We start from the raw sequence: 20,852 nt of genomic DNA, 5'->3' as shown, positions 1-20,852 counted from the left end.
GGCGAGACAGTTTAAAAAACTGCTGGTCATAAAGGCACCAGACACCACTTGGCAAGCAGACAAAGGTCACGCTTTTGTAATTTGGCACACATTCCCCAACTGTTTTTGGAATATTGATAAACAAACAAATTATTGCTATGTGACAGACTGATTCTAGAGTCTGCTTTTGACTTGTTGTCTGATTTGGAAGAACAAAAAGCAATTTGTTTGACCAGTGAATCAGCAGATCTGCCTCATGAGTCAAAGGCATGTGCTGCAAAAAAAATGAATAATAAAGGTTAATAAAGAATTACGGGGGAGGACCCCAAGCAAACTAACCCCAGTCTGGATCAGAGCTTATTCAATTATGGTAGACTATATTGTCTTATTAAAAATATAAAAAGATGAAAAAGGACCTTCTCTTTTTAGGTCTGTCTACAGGCACCAGAGCTTGTGTCAACAAAACACAGAATGGGATTTGGGTCAGACCCTTTCAGCCGTTGTTTGTTTGCAGTGTCTTTCACATATCTTGTATCAGCCCAACAAAGTATTGTGCAGATTTGTATTTGTAAAGAAGCTTCTCTCAGAGAGCAATTGCTCTTTGAATCTAGCCAGCGCTCCATGCTGAAGCATCTCTTCGTGCAGCCATCACTACATGCTGTGCTCACAGCTACTCTATGTTTACACACAATAAGTATACAAAACATGGTGGATGGAATGCTTGAATTAATGTCAGCCACTGGGGATGACTCGGGCTGCATCTCAATCCATCGTTATTTTGCACACCATGCCACCTCAGTTTGGACTCCCCTATATTCAAATCAGTCTTCATCCTGCTCCAACAGTCCAGCCTGAACTGTCAAGCCCGGTCGCCCGGAACCAGAATACAAGCAACCCAGGACTGGTTTCCCTCTAGTTATGGCCTCATCACCCAGGTAAAGCTTGCTTCCAGCGATACTGTGTGATGGGACCCACATCTGGGCATACCTGTTCCACTTGGGACAATAAATATGCAAAACAGAGTTGGATGGAATGTTTGAATTAATCTCAGCCAATGGTAATCACGCGGGCTGCATCCCAATCCATCATTATTTTACACACCATGTCACCTCAGTTTGGACCCAACTATATGCAAATCAGTCTTGACTGTGCTCCAGTAGAAACAGTCCAGCCCGAACTGCCAATGTAGGTCTAACCGAAAGCTGACCCAGAACACAAGCAACCCAGGACTGGTTTTTGCCCTAGTTATGGGCTCAGTAGCCGGGTATATCATGCTCTTGGCATGACGCCGGTGCTTCATGTTGTGCTCTCAGATGCTTGTCACACTCCATGCTTAATGCACAATCAATCAATCAATCATAGCATTTGTAAAGCGCATTACATAGCCTGTTCGAAGAGCCAGGTCTTGAGGAGTCTCCTGAAGGTTAGGAGGTCTTCGGTCTGGCGTAGGAGGATGGGGAGGGTGTTCCACGTCTTGGCGGCAAGGTGGGAAAATGATCTGCTGACTGCGGTCACTCTTTGGATGCGGGGGACGGTGGCGAGGGTGCGGTCTGCGGAGCGGAGCTGGCGGGAGGGGGTGTAGAGGCTGAGTCGGCTGTTGAGGTGCGCAGGTCCTGTGTCGTGGAGTGCCTTGTGTGCGTGGGTGAGGAGCTTGAAGGTTATCCTCTTGTTGATGGGGAGCCAGTGCATGTCTCTCAGGTGGGGTGTGATGTGGCTGTGGCGAGGGATGTCGAGGATGAGGCGTGCGGAGGGGTTCTGGATGCCTTGGAGCCATTTCAGGAGTTTGGCCGAGGCTCCTGCGTAGAGTGCGTTGCCGTAGTCCAGTCTACTGCTGACGAGGGCCTGGGTGACCGTCCTTCTAGTTTCAGTGGGGATCCACTTGAAGATCCTGCAAAGCATGCAGAGGGTGTTGAAGCAGGAGGAGGGGACGGCGTTGACCTGCTTCGTCATGGAGAGGGTGGAGTCGAGGATGACCCCTAGGTTGCGTGCATGGTCGGTGGGTGTAGAGGGTGCTCCTAGTGGAGTCGGCCACCAGGAGTCGTTCCAGGCCGAGGGGGTGGAGCCGAGGATGAGGAACTCCTCTTGTCCGAGTTCAGCTTCAGTCGGCTGTTTCTCATCCATTCGGCGACTACCTTTATTCCTTTGTGGAAGTTGGTTTGGCGGTGTGGGGGTCATTGGTAAGGGACAGTATCAGCTGGGTATCATTGGCGTACGAAATAATGTTGAGGTTGTGCCGTCGGGCGACGTGGGCGAGCGGTGCCATGTAGACGTTGAACAACGTTGGGCTGAGGGATGAGCCTAGGGATACGCCGCAGATGATCTCGGTGGCTTCAGAGCGGAAGGGGGGAGGCAAACGCTCTGAGTTCTGCCGGAGAGGAAGGAGGTGGTCCAGTCCAGGGCCTTCTCTTGGATTCCGGCGTCATGGAGGCGTGTTCTTAGTGTGTGGTGGCAGACCGTGTCGAAGGCAGCTGACAGGTCCAGGAGGATGAGGGCCGCGGTTTCTTCGTTGTTGAGCAGGGTCCTGATGTCATTGGTGGTGGAGATGAGGGCAGTTTCGGCAGTTTCGGTGCTGTGGTTTCTGCGGAACCCGGACTAGGATGGGTCTAGGATGTTGTTCTCTTCGAGGAAGCTGGTCAGTTGTTTGTTGACGGCCTTTTCGATAACCTTTGCCGGGAACTGGAGAAGGGAGATGGGTCGGAAGTTCTTGAGGTCCTTGGGGTCCGCCTTGGGTTTCTTGAGTAAGGCGTTGATCTCTGCGTATTTCCAGCTCTCCGGGAACGTCACTGTCTCAAAGGAGATGTTGATGTTTTTCGGTAGTGGGGTGCGATGGTGGTGCTGGCTTTGTTGAAGATGTGAGGTGGGTAGGGGTCTTCCGGGGATCCGGAGTGGACTGTGTTTATGATCTTGATGGTGTCGTCGTCGTTGATGTTGGTCCAGGCGAGCAGTCGGTTGGTGCGGGTGGTGGTCGTGAGAGCGGGGGTATCGGCGGTTGCCGAAGTGCGACGGCGTTGAAGCTGTTCTGGATGTCTGCGATCTTGCGATGGAAGAACGTGGCCAGCGAGTAGCACAGGTCTTGTGACGGTGGGATGTCGTTGGTGTTGAAACTGTGGTTGGAGAGTTCCTTCACGATGCTGAAGAGCTCTTTGCTGTTGTGAGCGTTGTTGTCTAGGCGGTCTTTGAAGGCGGTCCATTTGGTGGATCTGATGAGGTGGTGGTGTTGGCGGGTGGCGTTCCTGTGGGCTGTGTAGCTTTCCGGTGTTCGTTCGTGGGTCCAGTTTTTTTTCTAGTTTTCGGCAGGTTCGTTTGGAGGCCTGGAGGTCTTTGGTGAACCAGATTGCTATCTTGCTGGTGTGGGTGTTAGGAGATTTCTTGAGCGGGGCGAGGGTGTTGGCGCAGTCGTCGATCCATTGTCTGAGGCTGCGGGCTCTGGCGTTGGTCGGGTGTGCCGGTGGGCTCTGGGCGAGGGTGGTGGGTAGCTTGTCCTCGGTGACCTTGTTCCAGCTGCGTTGAGGCATTTGCTGGGTGCGGTGGCGTGTGGTGTGTTTCCGGAAGGTGAAGTGGATGCAACGGTGGTTGGTCTAGTGGAGTTCTGTGGTGCGATTGAAGAAGACATGGGAGCTTGCTGAGAAGATGGGGTCTAGAGTGTGACCGGCGGTGTGGGTGGGAGTTGTGACTAGTTGTCTGAGTCCGAGGTCGGCGAGGGTATCGATCAGGATGGAGGAGTTGGGGTTGTTGTTGTTCTTGAGGTGGAAGTTCAGGTCCACGAGAAGGATGAAGTTTGTGGAGGCGAGGGCGTGTGTCCTGATGTGTTGATGAAGTCAGCGATGGAGTCGCTGAATTGCGGTCAGGGTCCGGGGGGTCTGTAGATGAGGGTCTCTCTGAGTGTTGGTGTTGGGGTCGGTGTGGATATGGATGTGCAGGTGTTCAGCGGTGCTCAGGGTGTCGTCGGTGTCTGTCGAGATTTTAAGAGTGTTCCTGTGGACGATGGCAATTCCTCCTCCTAATCTGTTGGTGCGGTCTTTACGGGTGATCTTGTAGCCTTCCGGGATGGCAATGGCGATATCGGGTGCCGAGGAGGGGTTCAGCCAGGTTTACATCAGGAAGGCGACGTCTGGGGCGTTGGTGTTGAGTAGGTCCCAGAGTTCGACAGTGTGTTTACGGGCGGACGGGTGTTGAGCAGGATGCATTTGAGGATGTTGGGTTCTTCGGTAGGTGGGCTGGCGGGCCGGATGCTGGTGAAGCTGCAGTTCCGGCAGAAGGGTCCTTGGGTGCGCCTCGGGGCGGCCAGGCAGCAGGTGCGTGAGTGTCCGGCATTGAGTGCGCGGAGGGTGCTGGAGTCGGAGTGGATGCAGGTGAGGTGGTGCTTGCGGGCGCGGTCCAGGCATGGAAGGATGCAGACGGGCTTGCCTTCGGCGCGCCAGCGGCACGCCCGCTGCGCGCTACTGCTGTGCGGCCTCCATAAGAGGGGTAGTGGGAGGGAGGAGCAGCTGGGAGGTAGGAGCGGGGCGGCAAATGGGAATGCGAGGGGGCGGGGCCGCAGGGACACAGCAGCCGGAAAAGAAGCGGGTGGGGTACGGCGGGGGGAACAAACAGTCAACCAGGGCACCAAAGGAAACTGGCAGGGGGAAAAACTATTAGATTGGTACGAGGGAGAGGGAGACAAATAATATAGGCAGTGCGTGGACAAAGAGACAGCACAACAATAATTACGGTTGCGGCAACCAAGTTACCATAGCAACAGTACAATAATGCAATATTGGTGCAAGTACAATCAGACCTGGCCGTGCGGCAGCGAGGGGAGCGACCTGCCTGCGAGCAGGGTCAAAGCTCCCCAGAATATAACTTTAGTTTCAAATATCAGGAGCTGATAATGTCTATTAATATAAGGGTGCCCCGAGGGGGCATCCAAAGTTTCAATCACCAGTGGACTTAGAACGCTGTGCTGAGTATCTTGCCTTCCGCTGAGTACTCGGACTACTCTGAGCATGACTCCATGCACCACTTACCTGGGAGCTGTCAGGTGCACCCTGGGAAACACAGTCCTCAAGCCTTCTGGGGCCTGTGAAAGTATAGTGAGTACATCAGCTGAGGGGTGGAGCGGACTGTGCACAAATCGCAGTGCAGCAAGGTACATTTAAGTGCACAGAGTCAGAAATCCCCTGATACATCATGGCGCTCACGAAGGCCTGACAAGGCAGAAATGCATTCGCCAAACCTTTTGGAAATAAAAGATCTTTCCTCTTTTCCCCATGTGGCCTCTGCTCTTTTCGTCTGGGAGGAGTAGTTTTGGTAGTATAAGGGTGTCTTCGCCTTTTAATTATTAATTTCTAAAGTTTTATAAAGCACAAACTAGACCCAGTGAGGGTATCAGTGTGCTTTACACCTATTACATCAAAAGATAAAAGTGAGAACTAGGCACATACCCAACTCACACAAGAACAGGGACCAGGGGATAGTTGTATTCATTAGAAGTAGTTTGACTTATTTTTTTAAGTCGGTCGTAGAGGGGTTCATTCTGATCATTCTGATTGCCGGGGCAAGGTGTTCCAGATCCTAGGTGCTAGGCCGGAGAAGGTGCGGTTGTAGGTTTTCTTTTTCTGAAATTTTTGCAGTTTCAATAGGAAGGTGTTGGTGCTTCTCATAGTTCTGCTACCGTCTGATAATTCCAGTTTATTAGCTAGATACTTTGGTGTGTTGAAGTGCAGGGCTTTGTGTGTCATGCAGGCAATGTTTAGCTTTGATCTTGCCTCATAAGGGAGCCAGTTCAGTGGCTTTAGATCAGGGGTGATGTGGTTGTTCTTTTTGAAGCCGCTGACGAGTCTTGCAGCCGCGTGGAGTGAGGCTCTTGGTGGAGCCAGTCTGGATCTCGGCAATAGGGTTGTGTTCCCATAGTGTATTCTGGGTATCGCTAGATCTTGTACGGCTGTTTTTAGGTCATCGCCATTGAGGAAGAGTTTTACTTTTCTGAGAATGTTTATATGAAAGTTTGCTCCTCTGGTGGCTGTGCTGATGAGTTCCTGCATGGTGAGATTCTTGTTGAGTATTATTCCCAGTGATTTTGTGGAATCAATGATGTGTGGCGTGCAGTTGAAGGCTGTTAACTGTTTCATCCAGTTTTCTATGTTGCCACGTCCTTGTGGTGGGGAGATTAGGAGAAAGTCTATTTTGAGCGCATCTTCATCCAAAATTAAAGAAGATGCAGAGATAACAACTTTCACCATCATAACCCAGCTCTGGCATTATAGTTCAGCATAAAGCACTGGACTAGCCAATGAGAATACTCAAATTTGGGCACTGAAGATATGCTCTCTCTATAAATGGATGTGCTCAAAAGCACAGATGAGTTTTTTGCCATTGTTCATTTCCACTTTCAACAGAAGTTATTCAAAGGAGAATTCTCTAGTAATAATTCTATGGTATCCAGAGTTTAAGGGCAAACAGGGGCTAATTTTAAATGAGCATCTTGGGACTACTAATAATGGCCTACAACCCTGTATCACAAGTACTTGTGTTTGGCTCGAGAGACATCTAGTAACAGCTTGTGGTACTGCATCATTGTGAAAGATTATTTAAGGATTTGTTTCTGACTGAAAAGGGACTCCTAACAATGCCTTCAGGTACTGCCCTTTTGTGGAACTATTTAGCATACGGTTTGGGTAGCCGGCGTCATGTCTCATGTTCGAAACATTGATTCATTATAACAAAAATTGAAATTGGAAAACTGTATTTCAGACATTGTTAGCTGGAGCCAATACAATTCAAATGAACAGGCATGATGAGTGCAGGAAAGAAAAAAATAGCCCTTGCTTGCTTTATATTGCATGGGAACAAATACAATTATATTTACTACATAGTTGCATTGATGTGTACATTCAGGCCAGATAATTACAAGGTAGCAAACATGAGAATCGATGATGGCACATAAAATGCAGGTATATATGTAAAAGGAAATGAAGCTTTATTACTTCACTTTAAAGTAATTTTAAAGGTGCTTTATAGTGAATGGGAGCTGTAGCTAAACTCTAAATTACTTCTCCAGTAATTCTGCACCTTTAAACCCAGGTTCCTAGACAATATCACATCTGTTCCCATAGATAAAGTAAACAGTATTGTAAGTGAGAATATGTGAAACTTGTTCCAATTGATTATTAAACGGCTATGAAGCCACACTTGTCCAGCTCTTTTAGCAGGAGACAGTTCAATTCACAAACGAAAACACAATCTGAAATCTAAACAACCTCTCCGCATTGGTCTTTAGCAGAGTTGTCAGTACAGTTAAATTTGAAGAACTATGTCAAGACCAATGCCTCAAATTAACCCGTGTGTCTGTGGTGGACGCCTTCAGCAGACTCAGATAAAGTTGAATCTTGCCTTCGCTGATGTACATGCAAATGGCTACAAATGCTCATATTTACTTGACATATTTGTTGTGTTCCACTGTGCTTTTTGGTTGTGTATCTGCCTTACTTCCATTCACAAGATGAGCTAACCTTTGTATTTACTTATTGACATTAGGCTAAACTATACATCACTTTCAGCACAATCTTGTCTTTGTTATAACATGCGATTCTTCGTTTTCGCTTTCTTATTGCTTGGGTGTTTATCCCAACAGGCGTTTTAGAAAAATACAGGAGACATGAATGGGTGGGTGATGCAAAGGTATCAAAAATACTACTGTTGACAGGTTATTTTGGAACTGATCTAATCCAGCACAAACATTTCATTTGAACACTTCTGTGTGGTAAAAGTACAATGAGAAAGGATTTTATTAAGGGTACTACTTTTATTCATTTTGTTCTCAAGTCCCACAGCGAGAGCGCTGTATTCGCTCGGGAGCAAACAGTTTGGTCAAATGTGAAAGTCTGTACTTAGCCTCCCTTACAGAGTGAACTATGCAAAGGGAGTAACCTAGGTATTCAATTAGAGGTGGGCAGGAGTTGAGTTCCTGACACACCAGTAGTATACAACAGTCCCCACCAAACACACTATCGAGAAACCACTGGTTGCTGTAGGAGCCCCGAGAAAAATGTTCTTTTAATGTTTTGCATGATTTGTGCTTTACACAGTTGCTGTTCTGGATAGAAGACAACACATTTATGGCATTATATTTAGCAAAAGTAGCACATCATAAAGATTGTTTTCTTCACAGGTAGTCGATTTCTGTGGGTTTTTATGTATTTGTGACAAAGAATGTGTATTTTTGCAAATACAGCTCCTTTGGCAATATGGTGGCATGGAGGGGATTCTGCAGCAGAGCCGGCTTTAAGGCAGTGCAACTGGTGCGGCTGCACTGGGCACTTACCTAAGGGGATGGGGGGTTGCTGTGCTTAGCATAATTTAAGATTTAAAAGCACCTGCTGTAGAGTTCCTTGGGCGTCTGGCTTTCAGGCAGCAATAAAAATGTCAAGATAACTCCTGTGATTAATGTTCCTGCTTGAGAGAGAGAGAGATCAAAGAGTTGTCTAGTGGCAGTTTAGACTCACCATAAAGTAGCCTAGAGGGTTAATATGCCTGCTGCAAAGAACAGATGTATTGCATGTGGATTAGCATAGCCAGCCTTTACCAACACTTTCAAACAAATGAAATGCATGCAAGAAAGGGGATATGGAGAGATGAGGGTCACTTTTGCAGGGTGATAGTGAAGGAATCCGAGGAGGAGGTCTGGGGGGGCACCAAAAAAGATTGTCGCACCATGCAGCACCAGCACTAAAGCTGGCCCTGTGCTGCAGCAGGATATCCTATATCTGCTTCCTTTTCCTCCTGCATGCAACCTCAATCTTATGCAAGCCATTTTGGTCTGGTGCACCTATGTATTTTGCTCAGGACATACTGAGAGATGCATGTGCCTATTACTCACCTTCAAGTTTAGCAATGTAGCCTAGAAAGGTGGTGATTTATGTGCTAGTTGGACAGCTGACCCATGAACGGATCTATATAATATCTATTAGGGGTATCAATTATTTAACCTAAGGTGGTCCACCTGGCATAACGCCATTATGCCAGAAGGAGCACTTCCATTGTACTGGCAGAGGCCGGGCCACCAAATGTAAACTGGTTCATCATAATTGTGAAAACCTTTCCCCATGGAAAAGTCTCCCACATCCGCGGTGAGAGCCACTATGTAGATACACAATCTGTGGCAGCAGGGCCGCCATACTGTGCCTGACGTCACTAATATGATTCCTTAAGATAGCCCCCCAAAGTGGAGGTTCATCCTCAAGTATCACATTTCTAATGCCCACCAGATACTTGGAGTCTTCTTCCAGTTTGTTGTGGGATATTCTAAGAGTTTTTTGCCTGGGACCGCAATGGTATTAATGGTTTCAGTGGTGGTCCCTAAAAGAAACTCTGCCTGTTACGCATGACTTTGCTCCCTTAATTGGACAGAATCAGGGTCACACTTCCAACATTATAGCTTTGGCCTCCTCTCATGGGTCTCCATTCTCTAAATGAGAATTAAATGCAGACGTGGTTGGACTGCACCAATTGTTACCAGATGTCCCATTACTCACCTGTCAATGATGCCCTTAGACATGTACTAATTGAAATTGTATCCGTATTAATTGGATATATCCCTCAAATGCTACTTTCCTTTATATTTTAAATGTTTTTTGTCTCTTTCGTTCTAGTTGAAAGAGAAAATATCCAGAAGAGGACGTTCACCAGGTGGATCAATTTACATCTGGAGAAAGTAAGTAACTTCAGTTATTCTCACTCTATTTTATTAATTCACATTATTTCATTATTTCATTAATTCACACCTTATTTTAGTAATTTACATAAAATCACCTAGTTACTTGTAATGCTGAACTGGAGTCAGTCCATTGAAAAATTAGTGTAGCGGGTTAGCCAGTGATTATGCTGTGTGCTGCACTTTTTCAAAAACAAGAGGCTACAAGATCCCTGCACTAACACGTGAATTTAAAAGCCCAGGGCAATCTTTGAAAAGTAGAAAAAGTCCAGAACAAGTTCGAAACAAAGAAAGAAAATCGAAGGACCGAATAACACATATCTCATTGTTCAATCACACAACCCTATTGTATTGCAAGACAACAGCACTCGTGCTTGCGAGCTGCAATGTAATTGACCGATAAATGCACCAGAGATTACAGTACACAACCCAGACCATCCGATGTGCCCTAAGTATTACACTGGTCACTTTTTATGGGCTTAGCTTGCTGAAAAATTGAGTCTATTAATTCGTATTCTATGATTAGAAGGTCATTACACAGCAATATTGAAGATTTGAGGTGCCATAGAACAAATGATGGAAGGAATGCTGAACAGATCAAACATTAACCCCCACTCACAGTCACAGATCTGGGTTTGATCCACTGTTTCTCTGCTTACCACGCCTCCCCAATTTGGACCCAGCCATATGCAAATCACTCTTGGCCCTGCTCCTCATGGGAACAGTCCAGCCTGAACTGCCAGTTCAGGTCCTCCCTGGACTGAAAACGAGCATCCTGGAACTGGTTTCGGGGCATCACCCCTCATCAGCCAGGCTAGCTTGAATCCAGTGGCACAGTGAACACGTCTGGGCATACCCTTCCAACTTAGAGCGATAAAAGCAAAAAGAACAAATGATGGATGGAATGCTGAACAAATGAAACATTCAACCCCAGACACAGATTTGGGTTTAACCCATCATTTGTTTTGCTCACCGCGCCACCCCAGGTTGAACCCAGCCATGTGCAAACCAGTCTTGACCTTACTCCCTCTCGGAGCAGGTCAGCCCAAACTGCTAGGCCAGGTCCTCCCTGAACCAGAAACAAGCCTTCTGGGACTGGTTTCTGGAAATCACCCTTAATCCCAGTCTGACTTGGTTATGGAGTTGCAATATGAATATTGCTGGGCTGGGCTGTTTTCGTTTTAGAACAACCAGTTTCCAAAAGTTCTTATGATCTGTAAAGTGCATGTTGTCAAGCACAGTTCTACTGTTGTTGTATGAACCATTTCTCACTTAATTTGTTTGTTATAATTCTATTCAAGCAAGACATTTTGGGGTTAGGATAACAAAAATCATTCTATTTTGCCAACTTAAATTTATTATTTGGATTTGATAGCTATCTAAAAACATTGAGACGGTTTTGAGCAAATCCGCTGTAGCAAGTTTTGCGCTTCAAACTATTATAAACTATGTGTCTGACCAAGATTGCACATCGCTCCATTGTGTGTGAATATGGAATTCAAAGGCCGGCCGGCCGGCCTTATACTTTCATACAAAATACACTATATAACATAATTTCTTGAAATATATTGCTTCACCTTTTGAATTCACTTTCTCTTGAGAATACTTGTGGCATTAGCAACGTCCCTTGTCTCCTCGTATATATTATCAGCCAATATGTGTTTTGCCCTCTAGACTTTCTCAAGGTTGTGAGTATATCATGGAATAGTTAATCATGCCAATATGACATATAAAGACTAAACCTCAAGTCATCCTCAATGAAGCTTCTAGCTTTAACTCGTGTCTATTTCCTTGTAGCAAATCAAACTAAGGGACAGAAGTTGTGTTATGTATTATCAACACCATGGGCTGCATATGATTTATTCTTTAGTCGTGGTATTCTATTGTGTAGTGAGAAGGACCACCCGCTCATCCATGTGAAGAATGGTATATACAGAGCTTCAGTTTTTTTGGCGGTGCTTTTCCAGTACCTCATTGATGGCACCAACAATAATTGATGCACTCAATTGTTTTGCCATAGGGCCTCAATATGAGTTGGCTGGAGTAGTGGTATACCAGGCGGGGATGGGGGGTGGGAGGGGGTTAGGGGTTGGGGAGGAGATACTGTTCTGGACAACTATATGTTTTCTGGCCGCTTAATTATTAGGTTTCTAATTCTAGGCTCTCAAATTTTAGGTCCGGATGACTCCAAGCTCGAAACCATCTGCAGAGCTGTAGTGGCTGCAGAAAGTTGCTATGCCAAGCCCGCTCACCTGCATATTTCAGCAAGGTGGAGCTGAAGATGCCCCCCCCCAGCTGAAGAGGAAATAATTATTTCCTCCCACTGCCTCCTACCCCCCTATCATCCACTCTACGAAAAAAGCCCCTGAAACATTTGCCACCTCGAAGCAGATGGTAAATGTTTGCAAGTTCGTACCTGTTATTTGACGAGGATGGGAGAAAAATACAAACTTGGACCTGGTATTACCGGGCTCACATGTTATTCTCCATTCTGGTGGCAATAACTCGTAATATCTGTAACCTCGAGGAGAGATACCAGCCGAATCGCCCTGGTGTCTCTGTGGATCTATCAAGGGACTCAGAACGAGGAAGTCGGTAGTGTGTTTGCCTTTAGCAAAAATGTAAGAATTTGCTGGGTTCTTTGATCATAACTTTAAATTTATTGAATTATCATTACCACAGCTTTCCAATGCAAATAATGTAAATGACTTCACAGAGCAGGTTCCGACAAATATTGGCAAAGATCTGTCTTATTGGCTTCTACCACACTGGACTAACTTAGTCAGCCCCTCCCTCACGCGAAGGGTAGTCTGGACTGCCAGAACATTGGCCAAGGATTCCTTTACTCAAGTATCCATTGGCAGATGTGGGTGATCTCAGTAATTTACATCCTGTTTCAAGTTTTTTTGTCTGTGCAAAAGTCATTGAAAGTTGTGTCACATAGTTCAACTCAGACCATATATCTATGATAATGACCTTTTAAATTAGTTTGAATGAGTCTTTCAACAAGACAGCAGCAACAAAACAAGCCTGCTTTCGGTGGTCAACGATTCCCTTTGCATTCTTGTTTTTGGTAATTGTGATCCTTCTTGACCCAGCTGCTGCCTTTGATACAAAGAATTATCACATGGACATTGCACACTTGTTATCAAGTAGTTTGTCTCCCAGCTGACAAATCAGTTGAAGATCAAACTTGGTAATTGCTCTTCCACTTTTGTCACCTTAACCCAGAACGTTGCCCAAGGTTCCAAGCAACATGCAGTCTGGTTTAAGAATTCAGAGATCTTCTATCATCCATAAGCTGAGAATATGCATCTGTATGTTAAGATTGTTTTCCCTAACAATGTTGTACATCATGCCCAAATCTTACAAATGCAGCAAGACTGGATGAACTCACACCACTTGAAACTCAATCTGCCAAAAGACAAGTTTGTTTTTAATTTATCTTTACATTTGACTTTACTTGTCGAATCCTGGATTGAAGTGTGTGGTGTCCTCGGTTGTAAAACTACTGTTATTGGCAACACATAATCAATGGAATTCATTCTCGATAAGACGCAACACTGAATCATAAATTAATTTATTGGTCAAGAGAGCGCCCATCAGGGCCGCTTTGGCACTGGTGGCGCCCGGTGCTTCAATCATTTTTGGTGCCCCCACACCTCATGACCTCCTCCTCATATTCTCTCATTAACACAGGGCAAAAGTGCCCCTCAGCTCTCCAATAATAAGCTATTGCTAAACACAGTGCCCCACCCTTGAGGTCAGCACCCACTCCACAGGTCAGCGCCCAGTGCTGCTGCTCCAGTCGCACTGCCCTAAAGCTGGCCCTGGCACCCATCCTAGTACAAGACCCTTGTCCAAATCTTTGTGTTCTGTGTTGTGTTTTCTGTTTTTATGTGACTACAGTAACTCTTTTCAGACTGGTCTTCCTAAATTACAAGTTCCCCTCTGAAGACAGCGTTTGATGCAGCCGTGCGCTTAGTCACTGAAATAAAAAAAAATGACGATATAACTCGACCTTAAGAAACTCTTAATTGCTCTTCTTAGAAGCAATCTTAATCTGCAAGATGACTTGTTTCACTAACAAGGTTCTAAACAGGTTTTAAACACATCTGGTCATCAGGCATTAGCATCTAAGGGCCATATGTATCATCATGACCATTTGCGATTTCTAAATAGCAATTTTTAAGGAATCGCTATTTAGAAATCGCAAAATGGTATGTATGTAGGAAATCGCTTCTTTTTAGCGATTCCTTAACATTCCTAAATTGCGATTAGCAAATTGCTAATCACAAATTTCCCTTTCATTTCTATGGGCCAGGTGGCCCATAGGAATGAAGGGGAAATTTGCGATTAGCAATTTGCTAATCGCAATTTAGGAATATTTTCAAGGGTGCAGGGGTGTCACAAAACACCCTGATGCACCCCTGAAAATGACATGTGTGGGCATATTGTGCACATACATCTCCTAAGGGCATGTATGAGAGTCATATGGCACTTTTGGATTTTGAATAAATTGCTTTTGTAAAAGAATTCGCCACTTAATTTGCGAATCCTTATGGGCATTTTTGAAACAATTTTCCCTTGATACATTGCATTTAAGAAATCGCACAATTTGCGATTCCTTAAGTGCAATCGCAAAATAAGGAATGGCAAATTTTGCGATTCCTTATTTTTCTGCCAAAATGTTTCATACATACCATTTAGCAAATTAGCATTCGCATTTCGGCCTTTGCGAATGCTAATTTGCTTGATACATATGGCCCTACATTGGAACTGTACAGCTAAGATCGCTAGGTAGTACACAATCCTTTCTCCTTTAACCTCCAGTTTTTAAAGAGGAATGCACAAAAGACAAATCCTTCTTTTTTAAGACTATAGAATTTCAAATTCATTTAATCCAGTTGTGCATACCACCTTCTTTCTGATAACCTTAAAGAACCTTCTTTCTTTCTTCTTTTCCAGAGGCACTTCCTCAGAAGCCCCGGTTAATGATATCTGCTTCTTGTTCTTCATTTTTCTCCCATTTTTCTCCTCTTCGACCAAACTTCTATTCAATAGATGATTTTTCTTACTGCCTGCCTCAGCACTGCTGTCTAATATAATCTTTCCTGCCCATTTTTACTTTCTCATTGTTCCTGCTACCACAGTTATTTCTTTCCTTTGAAATGTGTCTAGCATACGTTCTCTATCCACTGCAACTGTTCATACTTAGTATAACGCCACTATTACATATTGAGTTGGTCTCTATTCACATATATTATTTTTTGTGCTACACTTTGTGCTTATTCTGTCCTTATAACTGTAAAATCCTCTAATGCCTTCAAGCCTTGTTTGCTCTTTTTAACCCTTTTGCCGCACAGAACATGATGTTCACTTCCTTCGTGCTACCTTACCAGTGCAAAGGCAATGAGCATCATGTGCTCTCCATAAGGGTAGAAAATACCACTGTTGCTCATAGCAAAGGAATTTCCGTCAATTACCCTCAGTTTGGGTTGGAATGGAGGACCTTCCTTTGCAGCCCAGCAATCTTTATGGTGATGCCTAAGGGCTCTGATTGCAGCGGCATACCTCCCTTGTAGACCAGTGCTCTCGATTGCCCAAGGAGGGTCGTCTACTTTCACGGATACACCCTTAAGTCACCAGGTAAAGCTCAAGGAGGGGAGTGGCCTCCCAGGCACATCCAAATGCAACTCTGCCCACCGCAGAGCTGCGCAGTCTTTCTGGCCTCCTGTGAAAGGTGAGATGTGGTCTATAACCGATCTGTCCACACCTGCGGGTAGATGGCCCCCAAGGCATCACTGAAAGCCATTTTTATAAAGAGTGGGATGGGGCCAGCCATCCTGGCACCGGGATGCTCACCATCCTTAACATCTAAACAGGCATTCTTCCTCCATCCGGTGAGTGATGGGGGTTTACCCCAATCTGCAACCCCAGGAGGAGGGAAGATTTGAGGATTCACCCCTAATCTGCCGTTCCCATTGAAGTAGAAAGCCCACTGGTCCTCAGGGATAAATATTTAAGAATATTTATCAGGCTACACCCTCACCCATAGAGTGCAGCATTCTCTCTGCCTGCCCCCCCCCCCCCACTCCTCATTAGAAAGATCGAACGATTTACCCAAAGTCTGCCCTTAAGGGTGCAGAAAGTGCACTAGTTACCAGGCTTAAGATTTGTTTGAAAATAAGTAAGAATGAGTCATCGCCCAGTTTTTCCTGTTATCACCGGCACCTCTAGATTGCAGCAGTCTTTCCACCCACTGGGTTTTTAGATTGAGGGATTTACCTCCAACATGACTTCCTCAATGGGACGTCATGGGCTATATTACAGAAAGTTTCTTGCTGCACAATGGGTATTTGCGCCTGCTCCATGAATCCCTGAGGCATTTTGGCATTGTAGAAGTGGCTGCAGATGCCTGGTTGGGCCTTCTACAATATGGATCATGTAGTGTACATTTTATGCAGCATATTCACAGGGGTGCATTTCCTCATTTGCATGGGGACTTGGGACTATGTGAAGGAGGAAAGACTTTGCCCTTTAATCTGTGCCTTCTCACAGATGCAGGTGCAGAGGCGAAAAGCTGTTGGGAGACCTACTGACTGTGCAGCACCTTAGAGGTTGCTCACACTCAGTGTATTTCCTGAAGACACTCCTTGGGAGGGAGCAATTGGGTCCCAGGAATTCCTCCCTTTACAGAGAGGCTGATCTGCCACTAGAGAAAAGTGAAACTTTGATTTCAACCCACTGCTCTGCTTCCTCCCCAATACTCTCTCCTCAGCACAGACACAAACTGCACTGAGGACAGCATTTTTATTTAGTAATAGGATTCACTGTCCTGGTCTGCACAAGGTGCACATAATTAAGGGTGCAACACAGTGCAAACCGGGCAGTGCCTCGATGTGTAATATTTGGACCCAAGGTACTTTCTTAAAAACGGGATGGAGGTAGGTCCATCCTGGTATCGTGCAACAACAACCATTCCTGGACGCCTAAAAAGATGTTCTGCTCCCTCAGGGACCAGCGCCCAAAATACAGCTGCCATCACCAAGTGAGAGGAAATAGGATTCCTTTGGCATAATCCTGACATATGTGGTGGCAGAGCTGGTAAACCGCCCCCTCATTCTTCCTCCCAACAGTTGGTAGAACCACCATCAGGTGCCCTGGGAGTAGTACCCAATGCCAAAACGGGCCAACGCTCCTCACTATTAGTTTTTTTGTGCACCAGTCCCAAGTATCTAGTTGCTTTCTGCCCCCTGGGAAAGGATGATAGGAGATTAACCCTCAAATCCTCCCCTTTAGGGGGTGAAAAGATTGTTTGATTGTGGGATTGTTGTCCGGCATCATGATGCCAAACCCCACACCCCATTCAGTTTTCTTTTTTACCCTGATGGTCTAGTGGACGTTTTGACCACCACCCCATCTCCCACCCACTAGGATGGGCAGATTCAGAGTACATACCTCCCAGGGGGCAGAAAGCACAACAGAATACCAAGAAAAAGGTGAGTAAAGAAAAGGGGTGAGATCCTGGACCTCGGCATCAGACCCCACTCCCATGCAACAGACCGTATTCTGCTTCCAGGGTGATGCAGAGTGGCAGGTTTACCCCTCTCTGCTAGCCAACAGTTGAAGTACATAAAATGTATGGGTACTGTGATTCTGAGTGCCATGAGGCAGGTCACTGAGATTGGGGCAGTGTCAAAGACACAGCTAAAAAGGAGACAATGTTCTGTAACTATTTTGTTGGTCGGTCTTTCACCTTCAGGTAACTTCATATAAAATAGCACACCAATCTTAAATGAAAAATACATTAAAGTTAAAGTAATCATTGAGAAAGGCACTCTGTTAAGTAATGAAAGCTCAATTGGTTAACAATATCACTGCATATGTCTGTGTGTATAACCAAGCAGTCACAGAACTGAATTCTGGTTGGCGCAGTGAAGAATAGTGTATTGGGTATTTATAACGCTTTGAGGTCTGCCAGCCTGTAACAGAAAGCTCTGTCAATACATGTCACTATTCTAATATTGAATTACAGATGGTACAAGATAGTCTGGCACAACATGTGTAAAATGATTTAGTCTTTAAAATAAAATATATGCTTTCAAAATATGTATTTAGTAATAAGCAATCTAACTGTTACTAGTGCAAACATTTTTTATAAGTATCCATTAAAATCACCCTGTCCAGAACTCAGCTGATAACCCCCTTACATTGTCTCTTAAAAATAATGCTTCAAGTGACTAAATCAAATACATTTTTGTTGGTTCCCAAGCAGCCTTTCCATTAGCTGACTAAGCAAGCACCCTGGTGAGAAGGCTTGATTTTCTTCTTGAGCTCTGTGTTCCTCCCTTTACTGCTCAACAAAGAATACCTCACTCGCGCTCGCTTATGGCTGGAAGCACTCAGGGACATCTTAAGGATTCCGGGGGTCCTGGGCCAAATGTCTTTTGGGGGCCCCTGTTGGGAACAGTTTTGAATTTATGATCCAAATTCAGCTCTTATATGCCCTATTTGACCATGTCACTGACAGTGCACAGGCACACTATTCTAAATTCTAAATGTGTTTAGATCTAATATTCAGGGCTCCTGATGTGTGTTTTCAATATTTTCACACAGCAGCAGCTCACAAATATTACTGTAAATAATCCCCATGACATCCTTCCATTTCTCATATGTGAGGCCTTGTTATGTTCTAAAATATTTTTTAAGACTGTTACATGAATCATAAACAAAAATTTCTTTGAAAATTGTCTGTAATCGACTCTCACACATCACCCATGTTAAAATAAAAAAAAGGAAAATGGTATTTTAAACAATATGTGTAAGAATTATTCAGAGTAATCAGGGCAAGACTCTGCCGTACATAGATGGCTCTATCGGGGGGGTCCCTGAAAGGCTGAGGCCCTGGGACAGAGCCCACTTTGCCAATGCCTTAAAACTCCTCTGGAAGCATTTCAAGTTTGACATTAACTGTCCTGGGACAGTTGTACTTTAACAAAAAGTATGAGAACTGTTTCAGTAAAATAAAATAAAATATGACTAGCAAATCATTCCCCATCGATCCTGTCCACGCCAATCTCTCCTGCTAGTCCATTTGTCAAAACTACAACCTAAATAAATCCCAGTTTCTTTAGGCTTGCCATGCACTATGGCTGCAGTATTCGGATCTGGGTCAGACTCACTGAGGGATCTCAACTGTTGGCATTTCTTAAACCTAGAGACCTAATGAGACCCAGGGTGAAGTGGCTTTCATAGATCCATCCATCATCCCCTTTTGTTTCGCTTTGTTCGCCCTAAGTTGGCAGGGTATGCTCAGACGCGGGTCCCTTGCTCACTTGGCCACTGGATTCAAGATAGCCTGGCTGATAAGGATTATGAATACGAAACCGGTCCCAGGATGCATGTTTCCGGTCCAGGGAAGACATGGCTTGGCAGTTCGGCTGGACTGTTCCCATGAGGCACAGGGTCTGACTGATTTGCATATGGCCATGTCTGAACTGGGGTGGCTGAGTGAGCTAAAGAATGGTGATGGATAAAACCCAGATCAGTTGACTGGGGGTGAGTGTTTGATTTGCTCAAACGCTCCATCCATCATCCCCTTTTGTTTCGTTTTGTTTGCCCTAAGTTTGCAGGGTATGCTCAGACGTGAGTCCCTTGCTCACTTGGCCACTGGATTCAAGATAGCCTGGCTGATGAGGATTATGAATCCAAAACCGGTCCCAGGATGCTTGTTTCTGGTCCGGGGAAGATATGGCTTGGAAGTTCGGGCTGGACTGTTCCCATGAGGCACAGGGTCAGACTGATTTGCATATGGCCATGTCTGAACTGGGGTGGCTGAGTGAGCTAAAGAATGGTGATGATTTAAACCCAGATCAGTTGACTGGGGGTGAGTGTTTGATTTGCTCAAACGCTCCATCCATCATCCCCTTTTGTTTCGCTTTGTTCCCCCAAATTGACAGGGTATGCTCAGACGTGAGTCCCTTGCTCACTTGGCCAGTGGATTCAAGATAGCCTGGCTGATGAGGATTGTGAATCCGAAACCGGTCCCAGGATGCTTGTTTCCGGTCCAGACAAGACATGGCTTGGCAGGTCAGCTGGACTGTTCCCATGAGGCAGAGGGTCAGACTGATTTGCAAGTGGCCATGTCTGAACTGGGGTGGCTGAGCGAGCTAAAGAAGGGTGATGGATTAAACCCAGATCAGTTGACTGGGGTGAGTGTTTGATTTGCTCAAACGCTCCATCCATCATCTTCTTTTGTTTCGCTTTGTTCACCCTAAGTTGGTAGGGTATGCTCAGACGCGAGTACCTTGCTCACTTGGCCACTGGATTCAAGATAGCCTGGCTGATGAGGATTATGAATCCGAAACCGGTCCCAGGATGCTTGTTTCCGGTCCAGGGAAGACATGGCTTGGCAGTTCGGGCTGGACTGTTCCCATGAGGCACAGGGTCAGACTGATTTGCATATGGCCATGTTTGAACTGGGGTGGCCTAGTGAGCTAAAGAATGGTGATGGATTAAAGCCAGATCAGTTGACTGGGGGTGAGTGTTTGATTTGCTCAAACGCTCCATCAATCATACCCTTTTGTTTTGCTTTCAAAGATCGCAGCATATTTTCCTATATCCAGAATGTCCAATAAATATACAAAATATACCTAGGGGTGGGCGATACTTGCAGAGTTTCACTCTAAGAAATTCCACAGAGTTCCATGAAAACTCAGTGAGATTCTGCCAATGGGCAGAAAAAAGGCACTTAGCGCTGCAATTTAGCACCAGTAGCGCTAGCGGCACTGAAAAATCATCAAACATGACACCATGCAATGTGCAAGAATGTGCAGCCATTCAAGATGATCTTGCTGCCGCTCGAGTAGAAAATCGAATTGAGCAGCAGCAAATCTACTTATGGAGCAGCCCTCTGACCACAAATGCCCAAGTTTGAAAATCAAGTGAGGGGGTGCCAAATCTCAATCGCGCTTGCTCTCCTGGAGCCTTGTGGTAAAACATTCCGCCACACGGCGATTGGCTACATAGCAAGAATATAGTTGATTCCACATATTCTGGCAAATCTGCAGACATCTAAACATTCCAACTACCCCTACTTAAAAGCACACAATTGCAATTATATTTCCACAGGCATGACAGTAATATTTTGCCCCACTGTTGGCCGGCATCAAGGGAGTCC

The 20,852-nt window shown here is 45.4% G+C and overlaps 1 protein-coding gene across 2 annotated transcripts in view; it reads left to right on the top strand.

The window, feature by feature from the left end:
- Window positions 1-20,852, top strand: part of CLMN (calmin) — a 517,285-nt gene that overhangs the window by 259,447 nt on the left and 236,986 nt on the right. For both annotated transcript variants that reach the window (XM_086937734.1, XM_086937735.1), the window contains exon 2: window positions 9,609-9,670. In XM_086937734.1, the coding sequence (XP_086793860.1) occupies window positions 9,609-9,670 (62 nt within the window). The remainder of the gene's footprint in view (window positions 1-9,608; window positions 9,671-20,852) is intronic.

The sequence above is a fragment of the Lissotriton vulgaris genome, chromosome 9, assembly GCF_964263255.1.
Source record: "Lissotriton vulgaris chromosome 9, aLisVul1.2, whole genome shotgun sequence".
In the NCBI taxonomy this organism is placed as follows: domain Eukaryota; kingdom Metazoa; phylum Chordata; class Amphibia; order Caudata; family Salamandridae; genus Lissotriton; species Lissotriton vulgaris.
Note: the sequence above shows the minus strand (reverse complement) of the source record. Positions and strands in the feature narration are given on the sequence as shown.